The following is a 14735-nucleotide window of genomic DNA, read 5'->3' as shown; positions in this document are numbered from 1 at the left end:
TCCGGTCTAGAGCCCACCTACTGTATCTGGTCATTTGCCACACACATACACGTATACACACATACCGTTTCCGTATCCGCTGTAGACCCGGTTCTGCAACCTGCAAAGTGAATCTCAGTCACTAGTCACGAGAATATGATTTGATAATTTTACCATAAAAAAGGACAAATATACAGTGTGTCCCTTCTCATAATTCTGTTTTGGTTTCTACTATAGGCTACACAGTGGTGGAAAGCAACTAAGTAGCCTGCATTTACTCAAGAACTGAGTATCCTTATGTACACATTTTGAGGTAGGCTACTTTTGTTTTACTTACTTGAGTGCATTTAGCAATAGGTCTACTCTTACACTACTGTCTACGCCTCAAAGGCAGATATTGTACTTTTACGCCAGTAAAATTTGAAAACTTAAGTTACTAGTTACTTTGCAGATTATCACAAAACATACATTAAAGGTACAGTACGTGATTTTCTTTGATTTAAATAAGTGTTAAATAGCTCTATATTCTGATAGTACAGTGTTTGTTCAGTAAACAGGAGTCCGAGTCTCCATGTCTCTCCAGCTCTTTATTAAACAGAACATTTTCAGGTCAGGTTGATCCCATCAGGATAAAGAACTCAGTCAGGATCAGGATACAGATTAAACAAGTGAAATTGGAAGTGATGACACAAAGAAACGAGCAAACAAAATTGGAACTGGAACACTATAAAAAATGAAGCTGCTAAATGGGTACTCTCTCCTGATTGGCTGAAACTGAAAGTTTAAACTGGCCACCTACCTGAAAATGTATTTTATGTTTATTAAAGAGCTGGAGACCCCTGTTACTGAACAAACACTCTATAGCAAGGCTTATTATCAGAATATAGCGCGTTAAAACCTTTTAACAAAAAACTTCTTTTAACCAAAAAATATCACTTACCCTTAATATACTTCGGCTATTTGAAAATAGCAGATCTACAAGTTCACAACACTTCAAATCCAGAAGCGTTGTGAGCTGTTAATTGCTATTTTCAAAAGATATTGACACTTTTGGAAAACCTTTTTTTTTGCATTATGAGTAGCTAGTGTTACTTTTGGTACTTTAAGTATAGTTTGATGCCAATACTTTTGTACTTTTATTTAGGTATGATTTTTAATGCCTGACTTTTACTAGTTGTTATAGAGTATTTCTCTACATTGTGGTATTGCTAAGTAAGTTAAATAAAATCATAGTGGGCTACTTCTTCCACGACCACTACTGCTATATCCCCATTTGGCGATTTGGCAAGTGACCTGAATGAAAGATATATGCACATACAATGCATTTGAGATGCACCAAAATCTATATGCAACAATTGAGACGCATCAAACGTGATGAGCAGCGGTGCTGAAATAGCTCTGCAGCAGCAGCAGCCAGCGAGCAACGTTCTCAATCAGTGTTGCCATGTCCGCTTATTATAAGCGGCTTTGGGCTTATTTTTCTGTAAATTGCTTGTAGTTTTGGGCTTGTTTCTAAACAAAGTGTACTTGCTTATTTAGGCTTGCTTCCAATTTTTTTAAAATTATTATTTAAACCAGTGGTTCTCAAATATTTTCATGAAAAGGTTTTGTGCTCAGGGATCATTTGTGTTGTTAGAATGTAAAAAAAAAGAAAACTATTATTGAAAGTAATAGTTTTTAAAATAATAGTATTTTCAAATAACCGACGGTTTAACGGCCTCATGTGGCCTATTAAGTTGCTTCTTTTGGGCTTGTCCTAGACCGTGGTTGCTTATTTCTCTCACAAAACCTGGCAACACTGTTCTCAATCTGATAGCGATCGATTCTCTTCTCTCCATTTCCCTTTGACGTCACGATTTCCGCGCGTTTCCCTTTAAGGTTGCCAGGGGTTACGGCTCACATGTCAGAACGAGGAGAATTGACGTCAATGACGGCTCGTGATTGGTCCTAACCCGTATCCGGTGGGGCAACGGTCCAGGGCTTGGGGAGAAAAATCGAAGGGAGAGAATCTGATAACAGTTGACTTTTTCACTCATATCGTCCACCCCGAGTCACTGTCCGACGGCTCGGTAGGAATTAAGAGTTTTCTCGTAAGTATTTGCTCGCTGCAAAATGACCTCTGGATATAAACGAAGAATATTTGTTTGCTTCGTCTCGCATTTGTTTATGATAGAAGCTCAAGATGGCGTCATTGGATGAAAGCTTTTGCATTTGCAAGGCCAGCTGACACAAAACTGGCCGCCAGGAGCTTTGTGCCCGTCGAGACACTTTATTTATCGAGATGTTTCGCAAAGATACGCCAAACGAGAGAGTTAAAAAACGCGATGTGCATTTTGCTGTGTGTGGGTATACCCCGGATAGTATGTATCTCTGCATTGATCTTCTGGGCTGCATCAACATCCCCATCAAGCGCTCCTGACCTATAGCTGGTTACACAGTATACTGGCTTTAATGTTCAAAGGAATATGATTACCAGTATGTGTAGTTGCGTCGTCTTTAGAGGTTGTATTTTATTTTTAGATTTTTGCATATGCAGCATACTTCTTCATCAGTTGTTGAGCAAGGTCATTTATGCATGGTTGTGGTTTCTGTAATTTGATTGACAACCCGCTTTAACCACTTAAACCCCTATATACGTTGTTGACCAAGGTCCCCCAGGGGTCTATCCTTGCCCCCTCCTCTTCCCCTCTACACCAAATAGCTGAAATTAGTAAATCTACTACATGCTCGTAGAATCCGTAGATTGGCTATTTTCGCATGATTATTACTATTATGGAATGCCCAGAATAGGAATGCTAGGGTTCAAGCGGTTTAGGTTTACATGTGAGATGGTGCATATAAGTTTAAGCATCTTCATTACCACTGGCAATAGGCCTTTTTATGGCAGCCATATTGACTGATAGGGTAACCGGAAGAGGGGGCACCTAAACATTGTGGGCACTTAGTTTTTTTTCCAAAATGTAAAAATATATTAGAAAATGTTCTGAAGTAATGTATACATGATTTGAAGATGCTTCAACATCATAAGCCATTTAAGGCCTGCTATTTCTAGAATTGCTAAGAAGTAACATTACACAACTATTTATGTCCATATATGGTGGCCATTTGAAAAAAGAGGAAAACAAAGACAAACTAGACAGGTGCGCTCCGCATAGTGCATATCTCCGCCAAGCCAGATGGCTTACCCGGCTGTGTAAGTTGTGGGTTGCAGCCGGCTGGGCCACAGGAGCTGCAGGGGGAAATGGCATTTCTTTCACATTTGTGGTGGCCTCTATGGAAAAACTTTTGGTGGTACACTTTATAGAGGCCCCTCAACATTGCGATTCCGATTTGGCGTTGAAAGGGAATTTCACCGCACCTCAGCCAGGTAGAGGTACTTCACAGCAGAGGGACACAGCTGCAACAAATGTCAGGAAGACACTGGAGCTGCTGGGACAAATTTAAGCCTCTTTATTTAAGGTGCAAAGTATACAAAGTCCACAACTAACGTTTCGATGTTTGTACATCCTCAGAGCCATTGTAAGAAATAGGCCCCTCCCACTAATTTCTAAAGCCAATTACAGGCAAACGGTATGGAATATCAAAAAGCAGTTTGATGCTCACTGTCACATGACTCATGTGTAAAAAAATCCACTGCGGTGCATCCAGCTTGCCCGAGTGTTTATGCTATCTTTGTTGCTGTGCTTGCGACTCCTACGGGCTGGGGCAGTACCTGTCAGCAGGGGGTGTTGAAATGGGAGGAGTAGGACTTAGGGACTACGTCCTCCTGGTAGGGGCTCCTCACTGGCAGGTGAGCCAGTAGGGTACAATAGCATTGACTAATAGAGCACCGAAGTCTGACATCACTGCCGCCCCGGGTCACAGCGCTATTTTTTTGTATAGGCAAATCTGACTTAGATCGTGTTATATAAGAACTGTGTTCCAGAAATAAACAAACCACACCGGCGATTTTACTCATATATGGATATGAAGCATCAACTGACGGTGAAAAAGTATTAATTTCTCCACAACACAGACGTTACCAAATGTAATTCAATATCATAAACGACACAGAGTCACATACCTGACAAAATCGCCAGGGTGGTTTGTTTATTTTTGGAACACAGTTCTAAATAACACTGTGACCCAGGGGTAGTGGGAGTGACGTCAAGACTTCGGTGCTCTATGCAGAAATGTGTCTGGAGCGTTAAGTTGCGTAACAACTAAATTGGGAGAAAAAAGGGGTACGAATAATTGGCTACTCAAAAATTTGAAAAAATAAATTAAAAGACAATGGTTTTGATCAGTCAATTGATCAGATTTGTTATCAGTAAGTTGGTTCGATCTTTGCGTCATTTTTTTTGTAGCATTGCAATGGCATTTGTCACATGTCCCTGTAACAGATTAGGTGGGTCTGCCAAGTTTCCAGCGACACTGTAGTAACATGAGGTCTGTTGATCCTGGCTCATCTTTGATAACGTGGCTGGTAATCTTCCCCTGGGACTTGTCAGATTACATATCATCCGAATCCTATTATACTGCCCCATATGCATGATTTTAGCCATGGGTAGGTCTATATAAGTTTACATAGTGGACCTTTGTTCTGGCAGAATTGAATCTGTTTATGTAAAATGCAGGTAATGGTCTCAACAGGGCTCTCAAGTCCTTCCTGTTTTTACAATGCATGAGTAGAGCCGGTGTGAATATATCAAAACGGCTTCTATCAAGCAAGTCAATGAAGTGATCTGGGGTCTCTGTCAGGCTGTTTCTGGTCAGCATTGGTACAGTATCATAGCCTGAGGTCTTGCAATCCCACGGAAATACGTAAACAAACTTCTATGGTTTATATTGTTGGGATATTGGACCTTTGGCTTACTGTTCTAGGCTTCTAGCCTAAGAATAGACCTTTTGCTGCATGTGTGCTACAGTTGTAAGTACTGTCATTTTCTATCTGTGGTGGAAAGTAAAACCAGCTTTAGTTTATGCTGGCTGGGTGAAAACGGATTGTACTTTTCTTTTTCAGTTTTTCTTTCTTTCTTTCCTTCCTTCTTGAAAGATCTATGAACTGTGCATTGGGGGAGGGGTCTTGTCCATGTTAGTCAATGCTCTGTTCAGTCATTGCGTACCCTTTTGAGTTTGTGAAACTAATCAGATATGTTCAAAAACAAAGCTTATAGTTACCAGGTTATCGCATAGCACCAATTCAGGGTTTGTGCTGGTGCTGTTTTGTTTGTCTAGTTACAGAGATGACATCACATCATGTGACCAGAGTTGAAGCCTACTTCATACTTTGTCTAACAACTGTGTCACTTGCCATTGAGTTTGAACCAAAAAACGTGTCACATTTTGTTAATTTTTCTTGTTATTTCCGGCAAGTGTCATGGTTGTGCGACAAAGTATAAATTAGCCATAACTCCTTCCTTTTAGAAGCAAGCTAGCTCTGCAGTGCCAAAAACACTCTCCTCTCTCTTTGCTTTCTCACTCTAGCTCTATTTTTCGCACTCGTTTCAGTGTCTGTCCATTTTCAGGAAGCCACATGCACACACACTGACGCAATTTGCAGTCTTTATGTATTATGTATGTGTTGTTCCCTCCTCCTGCGTACTTCATCTGAAGCCCTTTTTTAAGTTTTCCTGTGTTTCACATGTGCTCTACATTTAGGGCTCGACTGTATTGATTGTCTCACATTGCCCTCCTTTGCCCCTTGTTGTAATGTGTCTCTCCCTCTCTAGTCCAGAGGTTAGAGGTCACGGAGCAGGGGTCGTGGTGGTCGTGTCATGGCGTCAGGCAGTACAAGCAGCGAGGAGGAGCGGAGCCTCAGGGAGTGTGAGCAGTATGTGCAGAAACACAACATCCAGCAGCTGCTCAAGGATTGCATTGTCCAGCTGTGCACCTCCCGACCTGACAGGCCCATGGCCTTTCTCAGGGAGTACTTCGAGAGGCTGGAGAAGGTGTGTGGGTGGATGTCTGTGTTTGGGTGTATCTGTATTTTTATGTGCCAGTGTGTGTATACTTGTGTTTATGTGTCGTTGTATACAGCACATATATGTAAGGCTGAGCAATATATCAGTATTTTATCAATGTCATGATATGAGACTAGATTATTGTATGGGATTTTGCATATTGTATTTTTGGCTGGTTTTAAAGACTGCATTACAGTAAATGATTTGACTGTTCTACCAGTTCTATTATTTACTGAGTTGATGATTATTTATCAAAAACTCATTGTGTAAATATTTTGTCAAGCACAAATGGCCATTTCCACAATATTATCATATTATTGATAGGTATTTGGTCAAAATATTGTGAGATTTGATTTTGTCCATATCGTCCAGCCATACATAATACTATATAGTATGTTGTATTTGTTTGTGCATGTGTGCATACATATGCACTTGTGTGTTTTGCTTGTCCACGTGATGTGTACAAGTTACTGTACATAGATAATTATACAGTCCATCCATAATTTAAACTTTATATTATTAAAGTCACGTTTTGGTACAATCCAGACTGATTGAGTCAGGTTGTCAATTTGACAAAGCCCTAATAAAAAGAAAGTTTGCTATTATTATTATCCTGAAACACTTCCTGTTTGCAAAAAAAACAGAGAAACGAGTGTGTCTCTTTGGCAGATGAATGCAAATCCAAACAAGGTCCTCTTTGGTACAAGGGTGACAAAGTCAAAAAAAAAAGAAAAAGAAAGATGCGACAATGGCACTCTTAAGAAACAATTGAAGCCTTTATTGTACTGGCTAGTGAAAGTTGACGTTTTTGAATTCCTCCACATGAGTGCCTTGGTCTCTTTTGTTTGTTATTCGACTTCCTGTTTGTATTACTATACAGTACTCCGACCCTATTGGCTGACGGTGGCATTTTTAAACCCCTCCCCTATCCCACCCGTCCAGGAGGAGGCCAAGCAAATCCAGAACCAGCAGAAGGCCAGCAGTTCCCGTTCAGACTCTCGGGACGAGGAGGTGTCTCCTCCCATGAACCCCGTTGTGAAGGGGCGCCGGCGGAGAGGAGCCTTCAGTGCAGAGGTCTACACAGAGGAGGATGCAGCCTCTTACGTCAGAAAGGTAAGACACTCAATTATCAACACATCATTGAAATCAGAATGACTATTATATGATAGCTAAATTACATATTAATTAAGGGTGAGCTGCTTCTCTTTCTTTCACAAATATCAAAATATATATTGTCACATGTAAATCTATGAGTCTGAGAAGATGTGCTCATAATCTGGAAAATATCTGTTTTCAAAGGTCATTCCCAAAGATTACAAGACAATGGCAGCCCTGGCCAAAGCCATTGAAAAGAATGTACTCTTCTCGCACCTGGACGACAATGAGAGAAGGTACCAAAAGTCTCAAATCCTGCTAAGATGATCTCCAGATTGGATGTGTTTTTCTTAGCATCGATTTTAAATTCGGGTATTTAGGTTTTTGTATCCGATGATCAAGTAACACGTGAATCTTTGTTGTTCTGCAGTGATATCTTTGACGCAATGTTTCCAGTTACTTACATCGCCGGGGAAACCGTTATTCTACAGGGTAGGAACACATCTGTTTTTTATGTTCAGTGTAATCGCTATTACAGAAGATGATTGTGTCTCTTAGGTGTTTGGGACAAGTTAACCCCAACACTCACATCTTGCCACCAACCATTCATTTTTTTTTGTATGAAAGTTTGCTTTATTGGGTTACTACTGTATATCCTTGTACGTAATTGCTTTGCATGTCGGTTTCCTTGCGTATGAAAAGGAATGTGACTTGACTAGGTGCCATGGTGATATTTACAATGCCATTCTATGCACGCAGGTGACGAGGGAGACAATTTCTACGTCATTGACCAAGGAGAAATGGATGTGAGTGACTCACGTAACGCTGTATTTTGGGAAACAATGTCACACCTGCTATAGTTAGTTAGATCTGACATTAATGCAAGGTGCTGGGCTTTACCAATGAAGATGATATAATGCCCTCACTCTTTATGCACATATATTTTATTATACTTGCAATGATTCTTTTCACGTGAGGTTATACGTATACAGTATAACTATGACTTAGAATGACTTAAGACCTAAGGATAATTTCGCTTAGCGAAAATAGCCCTTCTACAAGCTCACATTGTGACATATTGTGAGCTTGTAAGAGCCACTATTTCTTGTTATGTTTGCCCATAAAATTGGGATGCCAGGGTTAAAGTGGCTAATACAAAAATGTCCTACATATGACATTTCTTCCCTTCCTACTTTCCGCTGTCAGGTGTATGTGAACAATGAGTGGGTGACCAGCATTGGGGAGGGAGGCAGCTTTGGAGAGCTGGCTCTGATCTATGGAACACCCAGGGCAGCCACCGTCACAGCCAAGACCAACGTCAAACTGTGGGGCATCGACAGAGATAGCTACAGGAGAATACTCATGGTGAGGAGGCATTGCACTTACACCGTTACATTTGTACTGTGCACGTTGAAAATTATAGTTATACAAAAGTTTGGTTTCACATGTTAGATTTGTTTGGTGGTCAATCATCGATTCGTCACACTAAATCACCCTTTTTTGTGTGTGTGTGCACAGGGAAGCACTTTGAGAAAGAGGAAGATGTACGAAGAGTTCCTCAGGAAAGTGTCCATCTTAGGTTGGTGACTTAGATTTGTCTTTATTTAATTCTGAGAGTGTACAACATACATTTGTACACAACTTCTTGAAACTGGGAACTACAGGGAACACATTGGTCTTTGCTATATTAGTTCTATAACATTATACATCAGAGGTTCTCACCTGCTCTCACACCAGGGCCCAAATATTATTTTGGCCAAAAGTTGGATCTCAGTCTGTGAAATAACCCAATATTCCTCTGCTGAAGTAACATCTCTCACAACCCACTTAGGTTATTGCCTGGTCTATAATAAACACTGCATGGATAATGGGGATGTGTTTATGTACACAAATAAAAGCTAGTGCAGGGCAATGTTCCCTCAAATCTTTCATCGGACTGAGCAAACACTCAAACCCCCTGAGCATAACTTAACTCTTTAGCTGCCACCAACAAGGTTTCTCGTCAGATTCTGCTAAGGCGCAGCCTGCCACTGACGAGTTTGACGAGATTTGTGTTTTCAGTGGTTTTCCACCAGTTGGTGCTGTTCGCTACCTATGAATGATGCCTGTCAGAAAAGGATAGACCCGGACATGACGTCATAAAAAAACAGCTTGTTTACTTCCTGTTTATTCGTTGTGGAAAAATGGCTTAATCTCCGTTGCAACCATAAGATGTATGACTTGTACAAAGAATCTATTTACAGAAGTAATTGCAGTTAGATTACTTTTAATTAATTATAGTATATCTAGGTCAGTTACAATGAAAAAGAAAAATATAGTTTTTGTATGTCCATTATACAGTAGGAATAGGGAGGATTACCGCAACAAAGCACTGACAGCTGCCAAGGCGACTAGAGAGGGACTTCTATAGTAACACTAGCCAGGAATATGGCGTTCTCTGCAACAACTCGCCATCTTCACACAGAATAGGTCCCAAGCCCTCCCCACGTGCACGCATGCATGCATGCATGCACATTCTGGCCAACCAGTTGAACCAGCTTTATTGTTAGTTTGATCATCCTCTTAAACAAGCGTAATGCTTAATGAGGGTTTCCAGTTTAGTAGACCTTGTATTGTGAATTTGTACTTCCATGTACTGTTATGTACTATTCTCATGTCTTTCTAAATAAACTACATCAATCAATCAATCAAGCAACCACCGCTTCGCACCTTTCCGCTGGACCCACACTCTCCACTTTCCGTTAAACAAAGTATACAGGCTAGTTAGGACCCAGAGACACAGGGTTCCCTCATGACCTGGAAAACCTAGGGGTAGAGGTATGTTTAGATGCACCCTATCGGATGATGAAAGCTATGTTGAAATATCGCATAATTTAGCGGCATGTTTTAAAATCAAAGAGCGCTGTAGAATAGAAGTACACATCACATGTGTTCAGTGTTAATCACTCTAAAAGGAGAATCCGTAATTAAAGGTGCTATAGACAACATTCAGCCACTAAATGTCAAACTACGCTCCACATGACACCTGTTATGAAAGGTTTCTTATTTCCCTGTGTCAAGTCTATAAAGCGACACTCATGCAGTTTGCACCATTGTAACATTTTGGCTGCCCCAAGGTAAACAAAAACAATATTTTTCAAAGTGCAAAAATGAGTAAAATAATTACTTCACAATCATAAAAGCGAAGACAAAGGTATGGAATAAAAGATAGTTTTATTCCATACCTTTTTTACAAGCTCTGGATGTATTTTCTTCTTTGCATTATTAATCTACATAAAACAGGGTAGCATGGGAGTCTATGTTGCTTACTGAGTGACTGACTCCCCATTGTTGAAACACACATGTGTGACTGGGTTATCTGTTCCTTACACATGCACTGGCACCATGGCTGCATAGACTGAAGTTACAGCTTTGCTCAGCTGGTTGACGAACTAGTTGCAGAACAATCATTAGTCCAGGCTGGCATTAAAAAAAAGCTTGTGAGAACAATGGCGGCTTCTCTGGAAACTTAAGTATTTCACCTACAGTATGTGGGGCCAGAACCGGAAGGTAGGGTGTCCCCAGGGGAGTATGTGCTGGGTGAGCAACTTTCATTGAAATGAGTGTGCAGGGACTCTGTGTCTGTTCTCCAGATAATATATAGCTCAATGGTTGCTACCTTGTCACATTCAACTATCTGATTGGCCGCCGCCTACACTACTGTACAGCTGCCAAGTGTCACAGCTTCCTGTATTTGTCGTTTTGAATTCAAAGCCCTCCAGCATTTCATACGCATTGGTGTAAACTCATAAAAGACCTGTACATCGCCAGTGCAAAGAAAGTGCTGTCAAGATTGCGCTGGAGGACCCCACCCAGCGTAGCGCAGCAACCAAGTCATGTTGTCCTGGCCTATATGTTGTAAATTGTTATTGTCCTATGTTTAATGTGGCACCTTAAACAGACCCAGTTCTTGGATGTCCTACACAGTAATTTACACATTGGCAATAACGTGCTTCTGAGTTTTAATAATAGTCTCTCTACTATGGTTGAAGCCACTAGATGGCTATTATGTGCTGTAAATATACTGCAAATCCAGAATTTATTGTAGGTCAGCTGTTTCCGACCAAATTATTGAGAAAATTCTCATCTACAGTATATTTCTATGTAAGAGTGTATATTTCAGTTTAATCACAGGAGTCATTGTATTGTTTTCTATGGTATTTAAACTTAACATAGTTTTTTGATCATGTCCTCTGGCGGCCCTCTTCCCTCTTTAGAATCTCTTGACAAATGGGAGCGTTTGACAGTGGCTGATGCCTTGGAGCCGGTGCAGTTCGAGGACGGACAGAAGATTGTGGTGCAGGGAGAGCCTGGTGATGAGTTCTTCATCATACTGGAGGTATGGCTATTGTTCTTATTCAACTGTCACACTGGTTCTAGGCTAGCACACTATGGGAAGGAGTTGACCATTCTCAACCTGGCTTCCCTGTGGTTTTACAAAGTGTGTTCGTCCGACGTCCGTCCCTCAGGGCTCTGCAGCTGTGTTGCAGCGCCGCTCAGAGAACGAGGAGTTTGTGGAAGTGGGGAGATTAGGGCCATCCGACTACTTTGGTAAGAAGTCTTTCACCTCCTCTCAAAATGACTAGTTAATTAATAGTTTCTTAATGATTTTGTTTTGTCCGTATTTACGGAGTCATTTATTTAAAAACTTGTGTGTGTGCGCGTACCCTCTTCCAGGTGAGATTGCATTGCTGATGAACCGTCCCCGTGCTGCCACCGTGGTCGCCCGCGGCCCCCTGAAGTGTGTCAAGCTTGACCGGCCTCGCTTTGAGCGCGTCCTGGGCCCTTGTTCAGACATTCTCAAACGCAACATCCAACAGTACAACAGCTTCGTCTCGCTGTCCGTCTGAGGGGTGTGAAAGGGAGTTCACCCTTCCTGCACCCCTCCTTCTCTTCTCCTCCTCCTCCCAAACCTCCTAACTCCCTCCCTATAACCCTCTCTTCCTCCTTTTAGACCCAGGGTCCACCAATGCAATTTGCTTTGTCACACTTTGTTATAACTTCCTTTGCTTTGATTTATTTTCCGCTTTAATACACACACACACACACACACACACACACACACACACACACACACACACACACACACACACACACCGTTCATCTTTTGTTTACTACCAGTAACCTGGCCGTCACTTTTAGCCATTCACCAGCGCTTGTACCAGCTGCCATATGCTACCTTTATAGCCACAGTTACATGCCATGTCCACACACATCGTAAATATATCCACCGATTTTATGCTTCTTTCTTTTTTTAAGCTCGACTTTGGGAAAACGCAAAGCGGGATTGTAAAGGGAGACCCCTGACCGGTGTCGGGGTCTCCCCATGATGAGATAGGACAATCAAAACTTTCCATGGATGAAGTTAACACTTTGTATCTTGTTGAATTAGTTCCTGATTTCATGTGCTAGACCGCTATCAAGAGGACTGCGGAGGGTTTTCTTCCTGGTGTAAGGGTTTACTGTTAAAGACATCAGACAGATAGGGCAGATATCTCCCGCAGACCCTGTAGAAGGCTGGAGGCATGTGATTGCATTACATTTTGTCATAGGTTGAAATCTATGATAATCAATGGATCTTCTGCATCAAATTTATTCGGTTTCCCTCGATTGTCGAGTCAGTTACTCCGTTTTACCTAGTTTGAGAGTGCCTGTACGACATGGGGGATCGTGCATTGTCATACAGCCACCAGGCTAGTGCCAAAATGTTGATTTTATTCTCAAAGACGCATAGCCGTGGAAATGTATCAAGCACTCGGTTGCAAAGGAAGTGGAACTAAAAGACAGGAAGTAGTTGGTGTCACCTCATCCACTGATTGTTAGAGCCATCAACCATACAAGAACTGCCTTGACTACTTAAAAAAAAAAAAAAAAAAAAAAAAAAAAGTATTACTGTAAGTGTATTTCAGTATTCAAAGTTTTTCAGTATACAACACCAAATAAAGTCATTGCTCTTCTGCTATGGTTTGTAAAAAAAAAGAAATGTTATGATATAGTTAAATTGATTCTAGTTCTATTATCAACATCTACTTAATGATGAACTAAAGTTTTGGCTATGGTTTGGAGTGAGGGTGATCTTTTGAAAACAAAGTACGTTTTAATTGTCTTTTTTTTCTTTTTTCTTTTTTGGTAAATGCTTATTTTTCCATAAATTCTATTTTAGGTGTCCAGTGCCACAACATAAAAATTGCTTCTTTCTCGTCAACCGACGAAGCCGTATGTAGTCGTATTGTATAAAAACGTCATGGGATTAAACTTTTTAAAAATAGGTCAAATGGGTAATTTACAAAGTCAAGTCTTGAGGGAGGCAAAAAAAAACAACAGTAGGCTAGATGGGTTTTAAGGATTCAGGACTTTGGAGTATTTATGTATTTAAGCGCAACAGTAAGCAGAGAGAATTTGGCAGGATCCTGACATGAAGATGAGATGCATTTACCAGGTAGAGAAGGGGATGAAAAGTTATTTATTTAAATCTTGTGTCATTGGTTGTGCCTGTTGAAGGGGAGGGGGGTGGGGGGGAGTAATTGTCTTATCATCAGAATAGCTTGTGATCTGTTCTCTATGCTTACTAATGCATATTAATGTTTTAGGCATCCAGTGAGTTGGTATGAATGGAAGCGTGTAGTTAAAAAAAAAAAAAAAAAAAAAAGAGGAAACTTTACCCTGCAAGCTACATGGTTAGTAGCACTGGGGCTTTGTCAAATATTTGGTTATTTACTCCGTAGCTTAACTGCTTGATGATATTTAGATGACATAATAAGTAATTTTATGGCTTTCCTTTCTTCCTTCTTTTTTTTATTTGTACTAACTCCCACTGAGATGTTGACTGCTGGGGTTTTAAGGCCTAACTCCTCATTCCTGCCGTACCGCTTGTCACTATTAACCCAGAGATTACCCGTACCCAGTTACATTTGTGTTCCTAAGCTGCTTTCTTCTCTTTTTGACGTACTGTTACATTATATCACCATTCTGAGCTTATGTATGAACAGAGTGCATGGTTGACTGACTGACCTGAGGGATGAATGCATTGTTTGTATGTCCAAAAAGATCAGATTTTTTGGGACTGATTGCAGTGTAGTCAGCTTAATGAGGCAAGAGTGCATTTGTTAAGAGGACTCCGCTGTTTCCTTTACTGTTATTGGCCCTTCTTCCCTATTCCCCTACCTCTCAGGTGTTTCTTGTTGATTTGGTGTTGAATATGATAACGCATGTTCTCTATCCTCATCTACAGGAAATGACTTTGTTAGGGGATAGGTCTATAAGACTCTTGTTTCACATCCTTATTTTCCTCCAGGTTGGGAGTATTGTCATTGTAAACTTATTTAGTCACACACTGCAATCATCCCAGTTTGCCTTAGCTTACCTGACCTGGGCTTACAGTAGTAGTCAGTCTCTCCTGCTAGCCCAAACTTCAGCAAGTTTCTTAGGCCTGCAGCACTAAAAGCTGCTGGTTATCAGAGGACCATTCTTTTTCTATTCTATCCTATGACTGTATTCAGTTTGACATCCTCTATGTGCAAAGATGTTTATCCTTTTGGTATAGATTGTTCCAGATGGCAGTTTAAGCAATAAAAGAGTAAAAAAATATCTGATTTTTGTCTTGTTACTTTTTTATAGACCTGAATCCCAGCCTGAGGTCCACAACCTTTTCTAACCGTTTCAGTGACATAATTACTGTCA

General features: G+C 40.7%; 1 protein-coding gene across 3 annotated transcripts; it reads left to right on the top strand.

The window, feature by feature from the left end:
* The first annotated feature begins 149 nt into the window (after positions 1-149).
* prkar1ab (protein kinase, cAMP-dependent, regulatory, type I, alpha (tissue specific extinguisher 1) b) lies at positions 150-14642 on the top strand. 3 transcript variants are annotated; one of them, XM_080456024.1, is made up of 11 exons: positions 150-292; positions 5691-5909; positions 6864-7034; positions 7221-7312; positions 7447-7508; positions 7776-7822; positions 8223-8381; positions 8535-8595; positions 11273-11394; positions 11498-11606; positions 11733-14642. In XM_080456024.1, the coding sequence occupies exons 2-11, from the start codon at positions 5736-5738 to the stop codon at positions 11903-11905; spliced, it is 1170 nt and encodes a 389-aa protein (XP_080312150.1). In that variant the 5' UTR covers positions 150-292; positions 5691-5735; the 3' UTR covers positions 11906-14642. The 3 variants fall into 3 exon arrangements, with proteins under 3 accessions (XP_080312150.1, XP_080312151.1, XP_080312149.1); XM_080456025.1 differs by lacking the exon at positions 150-292 and adding an exon at positions 1937-2069 and having other exon boundaries at positions 11525-11606; XM_080456023.1 differs by lacking the exon at positions 150-292 and adding an exon at positions 1937-2069.
* The last annotated feature ends 93 nt before the right edge of the window (positions 14643-14735 follow it).

This window comes from Gymnoscopelus braueri (genome assembly GCF_963280865.1).
Source record: "Gymnoscopelus braueri genome assembly, chromosome: 17".
In the NCBI taxonomy this organism is placed as follows: Eukaryota; Metazoa; Chordata; class Actinopteri; order Myctophiformes; family Myctophidae; genus Gymnoscopelus; species Gymnoscopelus braueri.
This window is presented reverse-complemented; position numbering and strand designations above follow the sequence as displayed.

Excerpts from the sequence above, each read along its gene's own strand:
- prkar1ab (XM_080456024.1), top strand. The coding sequence starts at position 5,736 with ATGGCGTCAGGCAGTACAAGCAGCGAGGAGGAGCGGAGCCTCAGGGAG. Across the intron at positions 8,382-8,534 it reads GCTACAGGAGAATACTCATG|GGAAGCACTTTGAGAAAGAG; the intron begins GTGAGGAGGCAT and ends GTGTGTGCACAG. Across the intron at positions 11,395-11,497 it reads AGTTCTTCATCATACTGGAG|TGTGTTCGTCCGACGTCCGT; the intron begins GTATGGCTATTG and ends GGTTTTACAAAG.